The 23,941-nt window shown below is 38.3% G+C and overlaps 1 protein-coding gene across 3 annotated transcripts in view; it reads right to left on the bottom strand.

Moving 5' to 3' along the window:
- Window positions 1-23,941, bottom strand: part of LOC149845907 (exocyst complex component SEC6-like) — a 198,937-nt gene that overhangs the window by 52,896 nt on the left and 122,100 nt on the right. For 2 of the 3 annotated variants that reach the window (XM_089996067.1, XM_089996068.1), the window contains exons 11-16: window positions 22,760-22,892; window positions 22,580-22,624; window positions 3,767-3,822; window positions 1,749-1,857; window positions 1,398-1,538; window positions 1,113-1,292 (exon numbers count right to left, since the gene is read on the bottom strand). In XM_089996067.1, coding sequence (XP_089852193.1) covers window positions 1,113-1,292; window positions 1,398-1,538; window positions 1,749-1,857; window positions 3,767-3,822; window positions 22,580-22,624; window positions 22,760-22,892 — 664 coding nt within the window. Of the gene's footprint in view, window positions 1-1,112; window positions 1,293-1,397; window positions 1,539-1,748; window positions 1,858-3,766; window positions 3,823-22,562; window positions 22,625-22,759; window positions 22,893-23,941 lie in introns of all 3 variants that reach the window. The other variant, XM_089996069.1, reaches the window with a different exon arrangement.

Here is a 23,941-nt window from a genome sequence, read left to right as displayed (position 1 = left end):
TGTTGGTCTAGTGTCAAGGTACACAGTCATCGAGCATAATGTGAATCCTCTTTTGGAGACTCAGTACAAAAGTTGTGTTGCTTGTTGAAAATGTAGAAATTATTAAACTTCCATCTATTGCTACAACATACAGAGGTCAATTGTTGTGTAACTCATGGTCATCTACTCCATATGTCAAACAGATGGATGAATTAATAATATTTTCAGCAGTCATTAGAAAAGATCACCTATACCAACCAGGAAAATCAATATCTTTGAAGCCACAAGTGGGATACTTTTGGAAGTTAGGCAACTTCTAAACAAAGTCGATTTTTATCGCCATTTCAATTAGTTATCCTTATAAGGGCACTACGATCATCTAAATGTGCCACTGTAATACCTATATAACTTATGTAAGAATGAAATAAAGCAATTTTTGCATATAATAAACTTATAAGTTTCTTCAGAACCTTGAACACCCATAGTGATGGCAATTTTGATGGAGTAATGTAATATACTGAAACCACTTTACATACTTAACAAACTGAATGTTGCCTGGATGCTTGTCTAAGATCATAAATGACCACCTTTGATCCAAATTTCAATAGTTCTGAGTGATGGATCTTTAACGGCTACCAATCCATGCAAATCTTCCATTTGCAATATCAATGGAACAAATGGTAATAATATATGTAAAAGAATCATTTTTATAAGGCGACATGCCACTACAGATTCTTCTGCAGTGTTATGTCTAACCTTAGTCAACCTGACCTCTTTTAAGGAACTTCGCTGTTCTTCAAAAAAAGGTTAGATGGGCCATATAAAGGGAGGATGCCATGGCACCCATTGACACTAAGTCCATGAAGCTTGGGCTTCTTCTGTATCTCGCCAACTGTATCTCTCCAACTCAATTAGCCTAAATGAAGCCTATGTACTAAGTGGGACAGGACTTCTTATTGGCAGCATATATGCAGTGATCTGTCAAGCTTGTGTTCATTTAGATCAAATAGTACTCCCAAGTATTTCGTAGGTAAAACATTAAGCACACTTAAATCTAAGAGAATAAGTGGGTAATGCTCCTGAAAAAGCTGCAAAAATATGATGTAAAACACATTGACAATTACATTTCCTACCTGAATGATGGCAAGAGCAATTTTGTATAGCATAACATCAGTGCTATTATCCCTCACAATCTGCACTTGTTCTCCAAGAATTCGGAATAAATCAACAGCTGCTGGAGTATAGAACTTTCCATCTTCTGTTTTCTTTGGTGGTTGCACTTTATCAGCATCTAGGATATTTTTATACCATTTCTGAAAAGAAAGTGAAGTAAATGAAGAAAAGATACTTTCACAGAGTAAAAGCAAAAAATCAGCACTACAATTTCTAAAATCTAAGTAAGCATAAAAATAGGATACCGTTGTTGTTGCTTGCATTCTTTCAACATATGAATTCATAAGAGGATCCATCGCACCACTCTCAGAACAAACTTGAGCCAAAGATTCATCGACTCCAAGTTCAATCAGATTCTCTTGGTATTCAACTACCCAACCGGTTACCTACAAGCAGTAACATTAGAAAAGAAAAAACTTAGAAGACTCCCTTTCTACAATAAAATGGATTTAGTAAATAGGCAATTTCCTATTGAATATGTTGAAACAGTCCCTATTCAATATGTTGAAATAGGCAATTTCCTATTGAATATGTTGAAACAGACATGCACCAAAGCCATTTAAGTATTGTCTCCTCACATACTCAAGAAATCATACCTTTAAAATTTCTAAATTTGATAGTTCAGTTGCCCTGTCACTCAGCAGTCTAAGCATATGAGTGAACCTCTCTGTGTAGAGGTTAACCATCAGCTGAAAGATCTCATATCTGTTCCAATTGATAAATTGAAAGCAACATTACGAATATATGATCCATGCAAACAGGTATAACTTGCTAACTATTTTCTACCTACATCATTTGAGGAAGTTTTCATCTATTAGTATTAAAGGATAAGAGAAGTTTAATCTTCATGAATTCTAAACATTAAAAAGATTATAGGTCTTTATATGTATAGCATCAATCTTGATACCAAAATCCTTAAGTAGGAGAGAAACAATGTTTGACAGCAAAAAGGAACAACATTGTATACTTAGAGATCCTATCGACTCGAATACCATGTAATGGTGTAACACCCTAAGTTTCCCAATTATAGGTCTCAATTTTACTTCAAATATAGTGATGTATATAAAAGACAAACCAAGGTCTATCTGTCCAAGAGTTGTAAAGGGTGTCCATAAAAAGAAATCATTTTTGATAATCAAAATATAATGAATTTTCTCTGACTGTTAAAAGAAAAAAATAATATGTTGAAGTAGAATTTTAAAAAATACAAAACCAGAGAAAACCCCAAGATTTAAAGATGTGCAATTTTGGACTCATCCCTAAAATTATTAAAATTGTACAAGAATCCTGAAGTTAACTTTTTATTCTTCAGTAATCTGATTTTTTAACTACTTTTAATGGATTCAAATAGGAGAATATTTGCTTATTTACATGTAATATCTTAAGTAAATGAAGAATAAAAAGAATATAAAAATCATTGACAACATTTTAGATGTAAATAAGCTAAAAGCTCAAGGTTAAAATGGTAATTCAACCCAAAACCTAGCTGACCTAGCATCCTCCTTTTGTTACCTTAGCCCCTCTATAAATACCCCTAGGAGGTATGGAAAAAGGAAAGAGGAAGAAGAGGAGCTAAGAGCAAAAGGCGCCAGGATGGCTGAGGAGCTTCACATCACTATGTAAGCTATGTCACATGGGTGCGGGTGCGGGGATGCAGCACTTCCAAAAAACCCGGGTGCGGGGGTGCGGCAAAAATATAAAAAATTATATATATATATATATATAGTCCAAAAGTTGGACATAAATGACCATGGGTGTGTTGACTGCACCCAGGATCAGGTTGACCGCATCGGGTGCGGGTGCGGCATCTAGTTGGAGAATCCCCGTGACATATAGGGCAAAAAAAATATTTCTTGGCAATTTTTTTTTAAGTCCGAAAAATTGGACCAAAATGACCCTGGGTGCGTTGACCGCACCTGGTGCCGCACCTGCACCCGCGTCGCGTCGACGCGGGTGCGGCACCCTGCTAGCCGAATCCATGTGACATAGTAGGTAAGTGATTAATTATAGTTTTGGTAATTAGATTTTCTTAAATTAGTTTTGTAAATAACTAATTATAGTTTTAATAGTTAGATTTTTCTTAAATTAGTTTTATAACTAGTTAATTATGGTTTCACCACTTCGAGTTAGGCTTCATAGATTAGCTTTAAGTAATTATGGTTTTGGTAGTTAGGATTAAGTACTTTTTCTTGATTTAGGTCCTGATAATAATGCTTACAATTTTGATAAATGAATCGCCTCAAGGAGGCTACTTTAAGGTTGATTTCTCCCAGGTTTCCTTGGGCCCCTTGTTCACTTATTGGATATATTAGCATCCGAACCCCTGTGGCCCCCTACCAACATATTTGATAGAAAGTAAATTTCATCAACTGAATAAATGACATAACCACTTACAAGCATAAATACAAAAAGAAAATTAGACATAATGCCCTCTTACATCCTTAATAAATATGACTTAATGTACCTTAAAAGAGTAACAAATAAACATGGGGACAATCAAAGCATCATAAGGGCCAAGATGTTGTAACCAATAGAAAATTTAAATAAAGCACGGATGCTTATCTAAGCAATTAATATTGACAACGTATCTACCTTTCAAAACCTTAATACATACCTTGGAGGAAAACAGGGAGCAACATAATCATAAATATGACCAAGCTCCTTAACAATCTATTATGGAACATCAGAAATATTTCATAACTCAGAAAGTCAGTTAACAAATTGAGAAAAATATGATCTCAAGAGCAGTTCACAGAAAGCCCAAAGAATACCTACAAGCAATTAAAAACATTAAAAAAATTCAATACTGAAAACTTGAATCACAAAAGCCCAAATATATTATTTTACAGTCGAACAGGTGATCATAATTGAAAACTTCGAGGATGATGCCCACATCAGAAAAAGCATTTTAACTATCTTTTATGTGGTTCATGGAACATATTAATCAGCATGTTCTTTACGATTAACTACTGTATATAGAGTTGATTTCCACTTAGAACAACTAACAGAACTAATATTATCCCAACTTAAGGTGTCTCTCCTGGTAGCTGCTGAACCATGATATATTTTGATTTTAGTTTGACAAAGAATTGTTGAAAGATCATATTCCAGAGTAAAGAAAAGCAGATAAGGAAGATAAAAAAGGCCGTTGAACATGAAAAGAAGAAAGACATTAACAAGTTTGCAGCAGTCCGTCAAATTTTATGGTTTTCAACTTTTCACTGCCTCACAAACCTAGATAATGAAATCAATGAGTTGATTTCTGTTAAAATCGGAGATGACTGAACCCACAAGGGAAAAAGGCAAAAGCAACCAGATTATCCCAACTTAAGTTGATTTCCACTTAGAACAACTAACAGAACTAATATTATCCCAACTTAAGGTGTCTCTCCTGGTAGCTGCTGAACCATGATATATTTTGATTCTAGTTTGACAAAGAATTGTTGAAAGATCATATTCCAGAGTAAAGAAAAGCAGATAAGGAAGATAAAAAAGGCCGTTGAACATGAAAAGAAGAAAGACATTGACAAGTTTGCAGCAGTCCGTCAAATTTTATGGTTTTCAACTTTTTACTGCCTCACAAACCTAGATAATGAAATCAATGAGTTGATTTCTGTTAAAATCGGAGATGACTGAACCCACAAGGGAAAAAGGCAAAAGCAACCAGATTGTTCTTCTTCATAAAAATCTTATAGTTCTATAAGCTTTAGCCTTTTCCAGGGGGTGTAATTAGGAAGGAATAGGGTATTTGTCAGAGGGATGTTGGTTGCATGCATTGGACATGGATATATGGTCCTTCCTTTCATTTATACTATATTTTCTGATAGGGTATCAGCCCTTTCCTTTCTTTCACATTTGTAGTTAAAATGGGATTCAATCACAAGCATCACGAATCAGAATAATCCTCTGAGAATTGCACAACCAGGATATGCTCCTTGATTGATATAGAACTCCTATTAGACTATTAGTTGTAGGTAGCAAGTTAAGAGTCAACTATCAAAAAAGAACATGGATTAGATATTTTTATAACAAATTCCAAGTTGGATTTTTTCTTAATAATTTAAGATGCATAAGTTCAAGTAAAAGATATATTCTTTTATATATATATATATATATATATATATGTATATATATACATGCCTCAATATGTATATATATATACATGCCTCAACATGTATATGTATACGTGTATACATATATATACGCAGTGTTATAAAAAATGCACCTTGAGGTGCAATTTCTTTATTAGTATTAAGTACTTATTTGAGATTTTCTACTGCTTATCGGTTGTTGCTTTACAGGACATTATATTTTTCAATTATATAATTAGTTTTCCAGTTATGTAATCAGTCTCTTAGTTACTTTTATATTTTAATCTCATATTTTTTAGTACTTATTTTAGATTTTTTATTTCTAAGAAGAAGATATGTTATATTTATTAGTTTCTTCATTTATTTACTTTTTATTAGTAAATGTCATATATTTTAATTTTTATAGGTTAAACTCATATTTTTTATTACTTATTTGAGATTTTCTATTGCTTATTGGTTGTTGCTTTACAGGACATTATATTTTTCATTTATCCAGTTATGTAATCAGTTTCTTAGTTACTTTTATATGTTAATCTCATATTTTTTAGTACTTATTTGAGATTTTCTATTTCTTATTGGTTGTTACTTCATCAATAAAGCATTTCTTTATTTATTTGTATTTTTAGATATTTTTTATAATTTTTTTAAAGTTTTCAACAAAAAAAATTGAGGCGTACGCTTTACGCCTTGCCTCAGTTTTTGGTGGAGCGCCTCGCCACGCCTCAACGCTTTTCACAACACTGTATATAGGGGTGGCAAAATCTGACACGACCCGCCAACCCGCTTCTTAGCTGGGTTCGGGTTTGGCTTAAACGGGTTTGTGTCGTAAACGGGTCGACCCGCCTAACCCGTTTATTAAACGGGTCGGGTTCGTGTTAGGGGTATGCCAACCCGTTTGACCCGTTTAATAAACGGGTTAGGCGGGCGGGTCAACCCGTTTACACGAACCCGCAACCCATTTACTGCGGTTAAGGTGAGGTGTTTGATTGCCCCAAAAGAGAAAGATGGAAAACCCTCTAAGAGAGGGAGAAAATCAGAAAACAGGGATAGGCGCAGTGTCGGGGTCTGGCGTGTCAAGGGTGGTTAAATCCCTCGACAGAAATCATCGTCTGGCTGAATCTGCCAGAGTTCCTACTCGCACGAGAAAAAAAAACTTTTTTCGGTTTACCTTAACCCTAACACGGTGTAGGAGGCTCGATCACTCCCTATCAGTTGCGGGAGAGCATCGTCCCTACCACCGGAGGTTGAGCATCACCGGACTTGGTGCTCCGACTTGAAACTCGTCAGCGAAAGAGAGAGAGCCTGAAAAAGAGGGTTTGTCAGAGGAAGGATAACCGAAAGAGAGGAGGAACAGCCGGTAGAAGCATCATGCCCGCCGGCGAGTAAAGGGTGAACAAAACCCCGATAATGCTCGGATCAACCTCCCTTGAAACAGAAACCCTGAATGCCTAATAGAGGGGACATTGTCCTCCAAAAAGCGCAGGTGAATGCCACCTCCAACAGAATCACTGGCCGGGATCACCGGCGGTGAAGCTCGGATGCCAGAGGGGGGAGGGGGAGACCGATCAAAGAGAAGAGAGAGGGGGCGACAGGGTCGGTGGTTAGGGTTTTTGTTCATCGATTTTGAGAAAGAGGGGCCGAGAACCCGAACCCGTCAACCCGCAACCCACAACCCGCAACCTGTGTTATCGGGTCGACCAGTTTAATAAACGGGTCGTCGTGTGTCACTGTGTTGTGTAATCGTGTCGGGTCGATCCGACCCGTTTATTAAACGGGTTAAGCGTGTCAGGTTACCCGTTTAATAAATGGGTCGTGTTTGTGTTTGCCACATCCGACCCGTTTAATAAACGGGTCGAGTTCGTGTTGAGGTGTTCTGACCCGTCGACCCGACACGATTGCCACCCCTAACTGTATATATGTGTATATATATTATATATTGTAATTTTGCACTTTTTATTTTCTTTATTTTTGGTCTTTCCCTTTTGGGGACTGGTCAACCATGGGTTGACTAGCCGTTGGGGTTAGTCCAACGACTAGAAATCTAGCCGTTGGACTAGCTCCAACAGCTAGAAATCTAGCCATTGGACTAGCTCCAACGACTATAATGGGCTCTCTTTTTAGTGCATTTTGGACCTCTTGTTTGTAATATATATACAAACAAGAGGATGTATGAAAGCTTACAAGTTACAAGCTTATTGGTGATTGAATAAAATATTATTTAATATTTGAGAGTGTTCTTTTGTGTATCCCCATTGTGGGTCTTGTGAGTGTGCTCTTTGTTACCCCACTTTGGTGTATGCCCAATTGAGTATTGTGTTGGTGCACATTTGCAAAGACTCTCATTTCGTGACATCAAAAGCATCATCACCATCATGAAGCCTTATCCAAATTACATGGGGTCAGCTTTACAAGCCTTGTTTCTCCATTCTTGCTTGCCTACAAAATTATATTCATAGAATGTGGCTAAAGTTTAACAGCTGGTTGCCATTGATGCCAACTCTCGTCTATCCAGGCTTGAGACTAGCATTAGTAGGTCAAAATCCCACCTATGGCAATGTTCTGAGCATTAAAGGCATAATATAATATATATTATTTAAGATAACTCCAATAAAATTGTGATAATGGTGTCGTAGTTATGGTGTGGAATAATAGAAAACTTAATCATAAGGCCCAGTCAGATCCATGCTGTGTCACACTGAAGGTGCCTGCAATTTGAATTTTAAACTTGCTTTAAGTTATCTATCTTTCTTTTCTCCCTTATCCAGCACCATGTCTTGTTATCCCATGGTGCACAAGATACAGAGACACTGACACCACTTTCAATGGCCGTACTACAGCATCTAAAAATAAGTTGGGCAGCTCTGAATCAACTAAGGCCTTGTTTGAATGACAGGGGCCAAAGCCAAGTTTCTTAGAAACCTGGTTTTGCCCCAAAACCAGGTTTTTGGCAACCCTAGGTCATAAGGTGTTTCATAGGAAAAAACTATTTTTTCAGGTTTTTTATTTGCAAAAATTAAAAAAAGAAAAAAAAACTAAGTTGTCATTTTCCAACAACCCACTTGCCAGAAACGGCTGGGGATAGCACCACCCATGCTGGACAGGTGCCATGCTAGAGATTTTCCGGCCAGTGGGTTGTTGAAAAATGGCTAAAATAGCATTCTATAAATAAATAAATAAAATTTTATTTTGGCCAACTACCACCCAGAAAATGGCCAGGATGGTTCCACCCTTGCTAGATGGAACCATCCCAAACATTTTCCAGCTGGTAGAGGCCGGAAAATGGGTGGTAACCAAGGGTTTAAAAAAATAAAAAAGAGGCAAACCTTTTCAAGCCACCCGCCAACCAAACAATGGCCAGGAAGGCTGCGGTCGGCAAGGGGGGGAACCATCCCGACTATTTTCCAGCTAATGGGTGGCTAGAAATGGCTGACCATCAATTAGATTATAGAGAAAAAGAAGACCATCAATTCAGTCATTTCCAGCCAGTGATTGGCTGGAAGATGGTCAGAATAACACCGTCCTACTAGGGCAACACCAGTTCAACCATCTTCTAGCAAGTCACCAGCCAAAGATGGCCAGACATGAACCGGCTTGTGGGCAGGGGTTGGAACATTGCTACATGAAAGGGGTGGTGAGAGTTGGGAACACCCCACCCTAATAAACCTGGTTGAAAAAACAAGGGGGAAGGTGTTTTGAAAAAAATAGGGTTGAAAACCCAGTTTGCCCCAAATGAAGTTTACCCAAAAACTGGCCTGGTGGCATCCAAACAGCCACCAAACCAGATTTTGGATACAGAATCTGGTTTGACGTCAACCTGGTTTTAGGTGTCATCCAAATAGGCACTAATTTTCTACTTTTTTAATGCACAATTTTACAGTCCGAAGCCAGGAATTTTTGAGTTTGATAACTTCTAAAATAGAAACAAAAAGTCAAATTTCATTATTTCATGTTGTTAGCCATATGAAAATTTTAATAATTCCATGGCACGGCAGGAGACTGTTCTAAGGACTTATTTTCAAACTAATAACTGTCTTAAATATCAGTTACCCGTATCTTTATTCTGCATGAGTGAGAAATCAAGTAACTAAAATGTTTTCTACCACAAGAAACTAATTTATGCCTCAAGAATTGTACCCTATCCAAAAATATAGGCCTAAAAACTCAAGATCTCTTGCTTAATCAACAAACAAATATCATGGATAAATTACAAATATTTTGCACTTCATAGTTCATACCCAAAATAAGCAAAATAGCAGTGCATAAGTTAACTGAAAAACCTGATTAACCTGAAACCGTCTTGTAGGCATGAACTCAGAGAGTAGGTAAATAGAAAGACTGTTGAGAGTATTAGGCATGTGCCTTTTATATTCTCGTTACTTTAAACGTAGATAGGGGTAGTTTTGTTATTTTCTATTGTTCCCAGGTCTCTATTGTAACTTAGGTTATTTTGGCTAATCTCTATTTAAAGGAAGTTCTTTTCAGCGTCAAACTGCTCTTCACGCACTGCTCCTCACGCTCGTTCTTTTCCAGCGTCAAACTGATCTTCACGCACTGCTCTTCACGCCTCACGCAACATGGTATCAGAGCCTTTCTCGATTCTGGACGCCTGAGTCTCCTGCGTCTTCGTCTTCATCCTGAAATCAATCTGGTCGACATCTCAAAGTTGGTTCATCGACTGGTTCTGGTGGACGTGGACAAAGGGGACATAAATCAAATCTGGCATCAGATTCTTGGTCTGGTTTTATCACCATGAAATGGATATGATCTGCTGACCAGACTTGGATCAGAAGTCAGTTCTTGTTGTTCCTGGTCAAGAATTTTTTTTTTATCTACAATCTATTGAAGATGGGTCGTCGTGGTTTGGCACGTTGCATGCAGCGAGTTGATATCGTTGGGGTGAAGTCGTGGTAGCGATGCTATTGCAGTTGGTGATTTAGGGCCTGTTGCATGGGTCGTCGTGGTTTGGCAAGTTGGATGCAGCGAGTTGATATCGTTGGGGTGAAGTCGTGCCGTCGATGCTATTGCAGTTGGTGATTTAGGGCCTGGTGCATGATGCGAATCAAATCAGTCTTCATTGCAGGTTTGTTAATGTTGTTACTGTGATCTGATATGATCTGTTGTGTCGTGAGTTGCTGCTGTTAATGTTGTTGTGGTGTTGGCGATCAGCAGTCTTTGAATTGACGTGGGTTGTTGTGGTGCTATTAAGTTAGTCATAACTCCTGGAAGTAACGCAACCCAGAGAAAGTTTTTTTTTTTTGGCAACGCTGATCAGTTTCTTTTTTTTGTTTTTGCTTAAATGGCTGAGTCTCAAAACCACGGCCAGAAGGTGGAGTCATTGCCTGAATACAAAGCATTTGCAAATCCTTTTTCTTATGGATCATCTGTCAAATTAGACGAGACAAATTATGCTAGATGGTCTCGTACTTTTATGATGGCTATTTCAGGCCATCGCATGAAGTATATCTTATTAGAATCCAAACCAAAGAAGAAGACAGGTAAATATGCTACATGGGAAGAAGACAATGACATTGTTATGTCATAGATTATGAATAGCATTCAACCACATATTGCTGATGGTCTCATTTATTACACTACTGCAAAACAAATGTGGGATAACCTTTGAGATACATATTCTCAGGAAATAAATGTAAGTCGTATTTTGCAGGTTGAACAGGAAATTTATCAACTTCAACAGGGAGACCAAACCTTAGCGCAGTACTATGCTTTGGTAAAGGCTGATTTTGAGAGGTTGAATGCTCATAGACCTCTATGTTGTGACAAAGAGAGAGTTCATCAAGAACAGACCATGGTGGCACGATTTCTCACAAGTCTGTCATCAGAATATTCCGTAGCAAAGGTCCAGATGTTGACAAGTTCTGATGTTCCTACTTTGGCTGAAGCATACAATCGTCTTAGTAGACTCTCTATGTCACTCTCTCAGTCCCAATCTGAATCCCAAACCTCTGCTCTTTTTGTGCCGTCTAGTCGCGGACGGGGCTCTGTGTTTAACCTTAGAGGGAGAGGTCGTGGTAGAAGTACTGGTGGTAAAAGCAGACTTCAATGTACCTACTGTGGCAGACTTGGACATCTGGAAGATAGATGCTTTGACAAACACGGACGCCCTCTTGTTCCTTCATCCAAGGTTGCTCCTAAAGCCCAAGCTGTCAATGTCAGTGCAGATGCTCCTGCAGATTCTTCAAAGGATACCATTACTCTCAGTCGTGCTGAATATGATGAACTAGTTGCTTGTCGTCCAACCAGTTCCAACTCTCCCATGGCAGATGTTGCATGTTCCGCAGGTGATGATATAGCTTGCCAAGGTAGTAGATGGATCATTGATTCTGGAGCGTCTAGACACCTATGTGGAAACTCTCATGATTTTTCAAACTTAAAACCCACTTTAGATCATCGAAAGGTGGTTCTGGCTGATGGTAGCTCCTCTCCTATTGTTGATCAGGGAAACGTTTCCTTATCTTCCGCTCTCGAGTTGACAAATGTGTTCCATGTTCCCTCTTTTCCACAAAATTTAATGTCAATTAACCATATCACCAAAGAACTAAATTGTAGGGAAATATTTGATCATGTGTGTGTTGTTGAGATTAGTTGGTTTTAAGTTTAAATCTTCTTAGATTAGAGGTTATTTGAAATTTTTATTTAATGATGGACTTAGATGTAATTTATTCTTTTGGCCTCTCTCTATTTAACATAAAGAGCAGCCCTAATATCAATTAACAAGTTTTCCTATTGTGCAGCTCTCTCTCTCTCTCTCTACCTAGGGTTCAGTGCATCTCATCTATCCTTCTACATGGTATCAAAGCAGTCGATCGTGGGAGCTTGATCAATCGTGATCAATCTACGATTGATCTACACCAACGAAAAAATATATATTCAAATCAGGTCAGCTGTTTTTTTTCTGTGTAAGATCTGATAACATATCTGGGATTTGACCAAGGTCATGACCCAGATCTGTCATCAAATCTAAGGGAGCAGATGTGGATGTGTGTCGTTGGTCTGGTAGCTCCTCGTTTTTGGATTTTTGTTCCTGCCGTGATTTGCTTTTGCCGAGTTTTTTTGCTGTGATTTCCTGCTATTTGGGAGCAGCAACAATCTCATTTGTCGTGATTTCCTGCTGTTTGGGCACAACAACAATCTCATTTGTCGTGTTTTGTTTTTTTCGTGATTTCCTGCCGTGATTTCCTGCTGTTTGGGAGAAGCAGCAATCTCACTTGTTGCGTTGTTGCTTGTGATTGAGATATCACTGATTTGTTTAACCGTGCCCTGAAGAACTGATATTCTTGTTGGTTGTCGAGCTATATATGTTTGGAAGCAGCAGCTGTCGTGATTCATTTTCTGCGTCTGCATATTATCGTTGGTCGTGATTCCCTGGACTTTAGTTGGTTGTTTTATTTCAGTTGGTAGTTTATTTCAGAATATGGAAACAACAAGCGTGATTCCCTGTTGTGCTGAAAAAAAAATTTTAATTATCATTCATGTTTGTGGGCTGTTGTTCATTACTATCGTGGAAACAGCAGGCTTCTGTGCTGGGAAAATATTCTTGTTGTGGGTTGTTGTTCATTATTGTCGTGGTTTTTTTTAGTACAGCTGCTGGTTGTCGTATCGGTTGATGTGTGAGTGTAACACACGCTATTCCCTGTGTTGCTTGAAGTCTGTCCAAATTTTATCTCTGCTGAAATAGAATTATATCTTCAGTATGGCTGAAACCTCGAAATGTGATTCCAAAATGGAACATAATGGGGAATATAAGGCATTTGCCAATCCCTTTTCGTACGGCTCTTCTGTAAGGTTGAATGAAACTAACTATGTCAGGTGGTCCAGAACTTTTATGATGTCGGTATCTGGACATCGTAGAAAACATATCTTGTTGGAAGACGAACCCACTGAAAAAGTGGGAAAATATGTTACTTGGGATGAAGATAATGACATAGTTATGTCGTGGATCATGAATAGTGTTGAACCCCCTATTGCAGATGGTTTAATTTACTATAATACAGCCAAACAGATGTGGGACAATCTTCGAGATACGTACTCACAAGAGACTAATGTGAGTCGTATCCTGCAAGTTGAACAGGAGATATATAATTTACAGCAGGGAGATCAGACCTTGGCCCAGTACTATGCCTCCGTCAAAGCTGCGTTTGAAAGACTCAATGCTCACAGACCTCTCTGTTGTTCGAAACAAAAGGATCATCAAGAACAAACTATGGTTGCTCGGTTTCTTACAGGTCTATCGTCAGAATTCTCTGTTGCAAAAGTCCAAATGTTGACTGGTTCAGATGTACCTACTCTTGCTGATGCATACAATCGCCTGAGTAGACTTGTGATCTCTCTTCCACAATCTCAGCATGTGACTCAGTCATCTGCTCTAGTTGTCTCATCTGGTTATGGGCGTGGAAATATTCAGAATATCAGAGGACGAGGTCGTGGACGAGGTATGGGAGGCAAAGGAAAACTTCAATGTACATTCTGTGGAAAATCTGGACATTTAGAAGATCGTTGCTGGGATAAGCATGGTCGGCCAACCTCTTCTTCATCAAAGTCATGATCCTAAAGCAAATGTTACTACTCTTGAGGCAACAAATGTACAGGATAATATCTCTGCAAGTGACAGTAGTATCACCCTCAGTCGTGCTGAATATGCTGAGCTGATAGCTCTTCGTCCTTTGAGTTACACCCCTCTTGTAGCTGGTGTTGCCTATTCAACCGGAAATCATCTTCATCCGACTGACAGTAAGTGGATTATTGACTCTAGTGCATCCAGACATTTGTGTGGAAATTCACTTGTTTTTTCAGATCTAAAGGATATTACTGTTCATCGAGAAGTCTCATTAGCCGATGGGAGTTCTTCCCCGGTTGTTGATCAGGGAAATATCTCTATATCCTCCTCCTTACAGTTGAAAAATGTTCTTCATGCTCCAAACTTTCCTCAAAGTTTACTCTCTGTTAGTTGCCTTACAAAAGAACAAAACTGTAGAGTAATATTTGATCTGATGGGTTGTCATTTTCAGGATTTGCTGACGAGGAAGAAGATTGGTGGAGGCTATGAAGAAAATGGAGTTTACTACCTACATCATCCAGTGGGTAATGTTCATGCTGCAGTGGAACACTCATTCAGTCCTGTTCAGTGGCATCGTCGTCTTGGTCATCCTTCATTGTCAAAGCTTCATTCAGTCTTTCCTCAAATTCCTTCCACTACATCATTTCAATGTGAAGCATGTCAGTTGGGCAAGCATCACCGAAGTTCGTTCCCTTCGAGTCAGAGTCAGTCTAGTAATACAGTTTTTGAACTTCATGCAGATGTATGGGGTCCTAGTAAGATTCCTAGTAGGACTCAGTGTCGATACTATCTTGTTATTGTTGATGATTTCTCTAAGTTGTCATGGGTGTTTTTAATAAAAGAACGATCTGAAGTTCCAAGTATTATCAAATCCTTAATTCTTGAAATAAAAACTCAGTTTGAATCTATTGTCAAGATTGTTCGCACTGATAATGCTCTTGAGTTTAAATCAAAAGTTTTGTTACAATTTTACCAAGATCGTGGCATTCAACCCCAAACTTCCTGTGCCTATTCATCTCAACAAAATGAGGTGGCTGAGCGAAAACATCGGCACCTGCTTGATGTTGCCCGGACAATTATGATTCAATCTAATGTTCCTACGTTATACTGGGGTGATGCGATTACCACTGCTTGTTATCTGATCAACCGCATACCTTCATCTTCTGTGGGTGATCAAATTCCATTACATATCCTAAAACCTAATGCCCCACTCTTCTCTTTCTCGCCAAAAATATTTGGATGTGTTTGTTTTGTACACAAACTTGGCCCTGACCGTGATAAACTAGCTGCTCAAGCTACAAAATGCATATTTATAGGTTATCCCAAAAATCAAAAGGGATATCGATGCTATGGTCCTATTTCTCGCCGAGAGTATGTCAGTGCGGATGTATCTTTCTTGGAATCCACTCTAGTATCGGTTCCCCGCTGCAGGTTGATCCAGCTGAGTCTTTTTCATTACCTATACCTCCTTTTCCTTTGGAATTTGTGCCCTCATTACCGAATCAAACTTCATCCTCTTCCAGATTTAATAATCCTCCATTGGTATATGTGCGTAGAGCTCCACCTCCGCAAGTGCCTTCATCTTCTTCTTCCCCTAAGGTAAGTTCTACTGACAATAGTGATCTTCATGATGATGATAACAGGCCTATTGCTCTACGCAAAGGGATACGACAATGTACCTTATATCCCATATCTCATTTTGTCTCTGATGCCAGAATTGGAAATCAGATGAAAACTTTTATTTCAGCCTTATCTGCTGAAACTATTCCTCTGAACTATCAACAGGCAGAGCTTGATAACCGCTGGAAGCTGGCTATGCAAGAAGAAATGGATGCTTTAGTATCTCAGCATACATGGGATCTAGTTGATTCCCCAGCAGATGCTGAAATTGTTGGATGTAAATGGGTATATACAATAAAGTACAAATCTGATGGTTCTATTGAAAGGTACAAGGCCAGATTAGTAGCGAAAGGGTATACTCAGACATATGGTATTGATTTCTTTGAAACCTTTTCTCCTGTTGCACGGATGGATACCATTCGTCTTGTTCTCTCAGTAGTTGTTCAGCATGGTTGGAGCTTGTGCCAATTAGATGTGAAAAATGCATTTCTATATGAGGATCTATCTGAGACCGTTTACATGCAACAACCTCCAGGTTTCGAGGTTGAGGGGGAGTGTCAGAAGGTGTGTAGATTGAGAAAGGCGATTTATGGCTTGAAACAAAGTCCTCGTGCATGGTTTCAAAAGTTGTTTGAAGTGATGTCACGCTTTGGCTTTAATAGGTCAGCGGCAGATCATACACTATTTATCAAGAAAACTAACTCAGGCATAGTTGTTATGGTGGTATATGTGGATGACATCATTCTTACAGGAGACAATGTGAAAGATATTGAAGCCACAAAGGCTTATCTTCAAAAACACTTTGTTACAAAAGACCTTGGTTCACTTAGATATTTCCTGGGTATAGAAGTTGCTAGGAGCCGTGAAGGGATGGTTTTGTCTCAACGGAAGTATGTTCTTGACTCATTAAAGGAAACAGGAATGTTGGGAGCTAAACCAGCAAATATTCCCATGGACCATAAAGTTCAGTTGTTTAAAGAAGGGTCAAAACCGGTTGATAGCAAAAGCTATCGCTCCCTAGTAGGGAAGCTATTATATGTAACTGTGACCAGGCCGGATATTGCTTTAGCAGTAAGCAAAGTTAGCCAGTTTATGGACAAACCAACTGCGGTACACTGGAATGCAGCTATAATGATTCTCAGATATCTAAAATCTTCTTCTGGAAAGGGGTTATTGTTCAGGAAAGGTGGAACTCTGGAGATAGTGGCCTATTCTGAGGCTGACTATGCAGGATCTGTAGTGGATAGAAAATCTACCACAGGATTCTGTGTGTTTCTGGGAGACAACTTGATTTCTTGGAGAAGTAAGAAACAAAATGTGGTTTCTAGGTCGAGTGTAGAATCAGAATATCGGGCTATGGCTCAAACAACTGCTGAATTGATGTGGGTTCGTATTGTTTTTCATGATCTTCAGGTGAAGGTTTCCTCTCCTATGACCATGATGTGTGATAACAAGGTTGCAACATATATAACGAACAATCATGTCTTTCATGAGAGAACAAAGCACATTGAGGTTGATTGTCACTATGTAAGAGATATGATTCAAGCTGGTCATATCACTACCAAATATCTAAAGTCGGAAGACCAAGTTGCAGATATGTTTACAAAGCCTCTTGCTAGACCAAATTTCTCAAAATGTTGTGACAAGCTGAGCATGATTGATATCTATGCTCCAGCTTGAGGGGGAGTGTTGAGATTAGGTGGTTTTAAGTTTAAATCTTCTTAGATTAGAGGTTATTTGAAATTTTTATTTAATGATGGACTTAGATGTAATTTATTCTTTTGGCCTCTCTCTATTTAACATAGAGAGCAGCCCTAATATCAATTAACGAGTTTTCCTATTGTGCAGCCGTCTCTCTCTCTCTCTCTACCTAGGGTTCGGTGCATCTCATTTATCCTTCTACATGTTTTATGTTTCAGGACTTGCTGACGGGAAAGAGGATTGGTGGAGGCTATGAGGAAAGTGGTGTCTATTATATGCGTCAACCAGGCGGAGCAGCCCATACTGCAATAGAGTCTTCTTCCAGTCCCTTGATGTGGCATCATCCTCTTGGTCATCTTCCTTTACCTAAACTTCGCAGAGTTATTCCCCAAATTTCTTCATCAGCTATCTTACAGTGTGAAGCTTGTCAACATGGCAAACACCACAAAAGTTCCTTTCTGTCTAGTCAGAGTCGATCTAGTAATAAATTGTTTGATCTTCTTCATGTAGATGTGTGGGGTCCTAGTCGGATTCCGAGTCGGTCAAAATGTCGTTATTATCTGGTCATTGTGGATGATTTTTCAAGATTGTCTTGGTTATTCTTAATAAAAGAAAGATCTGAAGTTCCCAATATTCTCCAGTCTTTGATTATTGAAATTCAAACCCAGTTCGATTCAGGTGTCAAAATTGTTCGCATTGATAATGCTCTTGAATTTAAGACTAAAGTCTTGTTACAGTTTTACAAAGACCGTGGGATTAAGCATCAAACATCTTGTGCCCATACTTCTCAGCAAAATGGGGTGGTTGAACGAAAGCATAGACAAATTTTAAATGTAGCCCGGTGACTAATGTTGCAATCTCATATGCCTGCATCGTATTGGGGAGATGCAATGTTAAGTGTTGGTTTTCTCATAAACTGCATGCCTTTAACCTCTGTAGGGGATCATATACCTATCCAAATTCTTCATCCAGAGGCTTCTCTTTTCCATATTCCACCTAAAGTGTTCGTGTGTGTGTGTGCTTTGTGCATAGATTGGAACAAAATCGGGACAAGCTGACTGCTCAGTCTACCAAATGTGTTTTCCTTGGGTATCCTCCAAACCAAAAGGGGTATCGCTATTATGACCCAATATCCAAAAAAGAGTATATTAGTGCGGATGTTTCTTTCTTTGAGTTGATTCCCTATTTCTCAAGTGGTCCTCCCTGATCGCAAGTAAGTCAAGGTGATATTCTTCCTCTACATATTCCTCCTTTTCCTTTGAAGTCTGTTCCCCAAGAGTCTCCTGTTGAGTATCCTTCTGTGCAACGATATCGGGATCCTCCACTGGTATACACACATCGATCACCACTTGATTGCATGCCTCCATCTCCCCCTCTCCTGAGGTGAATATTCCTGATCATCCTGAAACATCCGTTGTAGATGATGATCTGCCTATAGCTTTACGCAAAGGAAAAAGACAGTGCAATCTTCATCCTATTTCTAAGTATGTCACAGATGTGCGCCTTGGAAGGAACATGCGGAATTTCATCTCAGCGTTGTCTACGATATTTGTTCTCGTCAATCATCACCAAGCTCTTCTGGATCCCAATTGAAAGCAGGCAATGCAAGACGAGATGGATGCCTTATTGTCACGTGGTACATGGGATCTAGTTGTTTCACCCAATGATGCAGATATTGTTGGTAGTAAGTGGGTCTTTTCTCTTAAGTATAATTCAGATGGCTCTCTTGAGCGGTATAAAGCTAGACTGGTAGCCAAAGGTTATACTCAGACCTATGGTATTGATTTCTTTGAAACTTTTTCGCCTGTGGCTCGTCTTGGCACCATCCGATTGGTTTTATCTGTTGTTGTACACTATGGTTGGACCCTTTCTCAGCTTGATGTGAAAAATGTCTTTTTATATGGTGATTTAATGGAAACTGTCTACATGCAACAACCTCCTAGATTCGAAGTTGAGGGGGAGTGTAAGCAGCAGGTGAAGAAGGCCATTTATGATATTAAACAAAGCCCTCGTGCGTGGTCCCAGAAGCTTTTTGAGATAATGTCGGCATTTGGCTTTGTCAGGTCAGCCTCAGATCATTCTCTGCTTATTAAAACATCTTGTGCTGGTATTGTTGTAATGGTGGTATATGTAGATGATATCATACTAACATGCAACAATGCCAAAGAAATTTTAGATACAAAGGCACATCTTCATACTCATTTTGTTACTAAAGATCTTGATCCTCTCAGATATTTCTTGGGAATAGAAGTTTCAAGGAACCGTGAGGGTTTGGTATTATCCCAACGAAAGTATGTTTTAGATTTTCTTAAGGAAATAGGAATGCTAGGGGCTAAGCTTGCAAGTATTCCTATGGACCCTAAGGGCCATATGTATGATGAGGAATCAGAATCTATAGACAGTAGTAGTTTTCGTTCTCTTGTTGGCAAGTTGTTATATGTGACAGTGACCAGACCTGACATTTCATTAGCAGTGAGCACGATAAGTCAATTTATGGATAAACCTAATAAGGATCACTGGCAGGCAGCTATGATGGTTCTTAGGTATTTGAAAGCCTCTCCAGGAAAAGGGTTGTTGTTCAGTCAGACCCCGTCATTATAAATTATTGCTTATTCGGATGCCGACTATGCTGGGTCTGTTAATGACAGAAAGTCGACAACTGGGTTTTGTGTATTTGTGGGAGGAAATTTGATTACTTGGAGAAGCAAAAAGCAAACAGTGGTAGTCAGGTCAAGTGCAGAATCAGAATACAGAGCTATGGCTCAAACTGCTGCAGAAATGATGTGGATCAAATCAGTTCTAACTGATCTTCAAGTGAAAGTGTCATGTCCTATGGCGATGATGTGTGACAACAAGGCTGCTACCTATATTGCCAATAATCTTGTGTTCCATGAGAAAACAAAACATATTGAAGTTGATTGTCATTATGTACGGGACTTAGTGGAGACTGGGTACATCTGTACTAAACATGTTTCATCTGAAGATCAAGTAGCTGATGTCTTCACCAAGCCTCTTGCTAGTTCCAGTTTCCTTAGATGTTGTGACAAGCTGAGCATGATTGATATCTATGCTCCAGCTTGAGGGGGAGTGTTGAGAGTATTAGGCATGTGCCTTTTATATTCTCGTTACTTTAAACGTAGACATGGGTAGTTTTGTTATTTCTATTGTTCTCAGGTCTCTATTGTAACTTAGGTTATTTTGGCTAATCTCTATTTAAAGGAGATTAGACCTAATGTTAAAGGAAGTTCTTTTCAGCATCAAACTGCTCTTCACGCACTGCTCCTCACGCTCGTTCTTTTCCAACGTCAAACTGATCTTCACGCACTGCTCTTCACGCCTCACGCAACAAAGACAATATTCCATATTGAAGTAATTGTAAGACACTAGCTATACTAGATACTCTTGTTAATTATAAACCAATTTCCAGTTCCCCTTTCCCGCTTGATGTCATAGGAATACCAAACAATCACTTTGTGGTCATCTTGGTTGAATGCCTTCAAGTTCAGAATTTTATTATTTATCACATTACATTTGTAAGAGTTATCTTTAATTGCAAACTCATTAATAAAAAGGAGCACAGTTGGTACTCCTATGCATACCTTTGCGATGTGAAAATAGGATAGCCTAAGTGACTTCACTGGCAACCATCGAATATAATCTATCTGTTGAAAAACTCTTAAATCGAGCAGAAGACATGTTTTAAGCAAGAATTAACCTTTTTTACATTTGTAAATGTGTAAAAAGTATGATGGATAGTCTCCTTCCTATTCTAAAACCATATGAACAGCAATGAGCCTAGTTTGAGTTACTGGCTGCATTAAGTGCTTCAGTATCCATGACACTCAGAAAAGTATTTAGAATTAGTACTGTTGCACATCACTGGGAAGCATAACAGTGGTTTTATGATGGTAGTGATGGAGTGACCATATGGATGTTGGATGTGGTCACTTGACATGACATTTTGTATGGTATTAGCCACTTGTCTTTTGATTCTAGCTCTTCATTTTATTCATATCTCCCAGATCATTTCTTATTGTCGCTTATGAATCCCACTTGGTTTACAGAATTGAGTAACACGCCACAAATTGAGCCTGTTGTTAATTGTTATCCTATTGTTTCTATCATGTATATTGCCAACAGGAACATCCTAAAGGTAACCAAGAACTGAGTTACATATCGTTCATATCAGAGTTACCAGAAGCTTCTTGTATAGGTGGGAAGCGTGTTTCCCAGAATCTCGCTTCGAAAGCGCGATACTCCTCGCCTTCGAAACTTTATGGCAATCTCGATTATCCCATGTTTCTCCTATGCTTCCCATACGCTTCATTCATGCTTTCAATATGCTTCTTATATGTCCTCTCACACTTCTTTTCATGTTTTCTATGTGTTTCATCTCATGCTTCTACTCACTTCCCATGTGCTTTCTCTAAATAGGTAACCATCATTTTTAGATTATGACAAAAGTTTAATTCCCATTTCATTTTTTTATTTGATTCCCGTTTGGCTTCCCATTCAATTCTAATATTGCTTCCTGTTCAATTCCCATTTCGTTTTCAAATTAGTTTCTCACTTCCCGCTTCTTATAAATTTTAAAATGTCTTGCTTCTCGCTTCGGCTTCCCATAACATTTCCCGCTTCCGCTTCCGCTTCCGCTTCCTAGCCTGGCAAACTTGATTCAGATCCACAACAAAATCATCAGATTCATCTTAACACCTAATGGTTCACTCAAATTTGCATGCGTCTAAACATCTTCATCCACATAGTTCCTGATGGTGGTAGGTTATTTAAGTTAGCAATAGCAATCTAATTGTTCACATCAGCAAATAACCAGTGATAGCACGAAAGAATCTGTTACAAGTACTTATTTGTCTCATAGATCATCTCTCCTAAGAAGGAAATAAAACAAATTATTTTGGTAATCTAATGCCGTATGATAGATTTCAGACATATATCAGTAGAGTGCAATTAGTGACTTCCCAACCTCGGTGACTAGATTAACAAAAATATGTCATCAGAACATAAGAATGGCACAGGTGAGTAAAGGCAGTCGTACTTGCACCTCCAGAAAAAGGAAGAGAACACAATTTGTGCAACATGATAACCTAGACTCACTTTTTGTTTTTCTTTTTTCTGCTGTCAGATTTTCAGTCAATGATCAACTTGGCATCTTTACACATTTCAGAACTTCTAGTATGCAATCACGCATTCACTTCTGCTCACTCAATGTGAAATCGAAAAGATGTTGACATAGACTGAATGTGTCCAATTGCTTGACGTAATAACGACAAAGTCAATGGCTTGTTCGGATTCACTATGAGAAGAAATTAACCATTTGTTGTGACAAAGAATTAACAATTACAAACAGAAGCATATAGATCCAAAATAAAAAATAAACTTTCAAGAAGAAAATAGAATAATTTTACATAGGAGAAGTACATACAGCTCGAGCTTCCTCCAAAGCAGCTTTTAGATCTTCAAAAACAAGCTGCAAAAGAAGTTAACAGTTAAAACTCAGATAACAGTAACCTCAAATTTAAAAAGAAACAAAGTCATCACTTTGTTCAGTCCTATTCATGTACACATTCATGAATTACACTACCACCAAAGAGAGGTTACGTACTTCTGTTAGTAACTTGTTGAACCTCCCTTCAACAGTTATTCTTATCTGCTCATAGCATTTATCTTTATAGCATTTTCCTTGTGTCTTCATCCTCTCTGTTGCAGTTTTAGGAGTTGCAGGAGTTGTAGATTTTCTAGTCCATATGGATAACACCCAGAATCATAACCAAGGAAGAAAAAATAACAATAAAAGAATGCAATCAATCAACTTGCAGTTCTATACATATCCTACTAATAATAGAAGTTCAATAAAAATAATACAAATCACCTTACACAATTTGGCATCCTTTATTCTTCCAAGGATTAGAGTTTCTCTATAGAATTTTAATTAAAAGGCAAAAAAACACAAAAGGTTCCATTGTGGATTCTCTTTATCTGCTTAATTCTCTAAGCAACCATTGTTTTAGGAATCTCTTTATCTGCTTAGTTCTCTATGCAACCATTGTCTTAGGAATTTTGACCGATGGCATAAATGTAATCTGCCACAACTTCTTGTCATTTATTGTCATTAAAATACAAGCATGTAATACTTATGCAGAATGAGGGTATTTTAGTGAATTCTGCCTAGACAAAAATTTGACCTCTTCACAGTAGCATTTCTTTTCTTCCCCTTGTGAACCCATCCATGCAATTTTGAACATCACTGGGAATTTTAAGATTTTTTAACTGACGATGACACTGTTTAGGGAAAGACCATTACCACAGATGTCTATTTTCACTTTTTTCTACATCTTGCTGCAGGGTCAACAAGAAAAATTTGCTATATGTCGCCTCATAATGGTGTGAGTACGAAAGAAAAGACAAAAAGAAAAGGGTATTTAAGAATTTGCTTACTACTATTTTATCATTGACACCAGTTAATGAGCAGTGTGTGTACTCGTTTGCAAAAAGATCACGTCTAAATACCTCACTACAAGGGAGAAATATTCCTTTAAAAAGAAATTACAAGGAAGAAACAGGATAAACGGTTTTCAGTTTTCAGCATTTGAAGAATGGCTAATTTTCTCTCCTCCATATGGAATTTGTATTTTCCTTTTTTGTCCTTTAACGGGAAGAATCAAGAATCATTATCAAACAGGGTAAAAAAGCAAAGTGCATCGCTGGAGAGGTGACAGTCAAGATTTGTGAAACACTACAGGAAGAAAGAAAGAGCCCATTAATTTGAAAGACCAATGAAGCTGTT

The sequence above is a fragment of the Nuphar pumila genome, chromosome 2, assembly GCF_984573655.1.
Source record: "Nuphar pumila chromosome 2, dmNupPumi1.hap1.1, whole genome shotgun sequence".
Classification (NCBI taxonomy): domain Eukaryota; kingdom Viridiplantae; phylum Streptophyta; class Magnoliopsida; order Nymphaeales; family Nymphaeaceae; genus Nuphar; species Nuphar pumila.
This window is presented reverse-complemented; position numbering and strand designations above follow the sequence as displayed.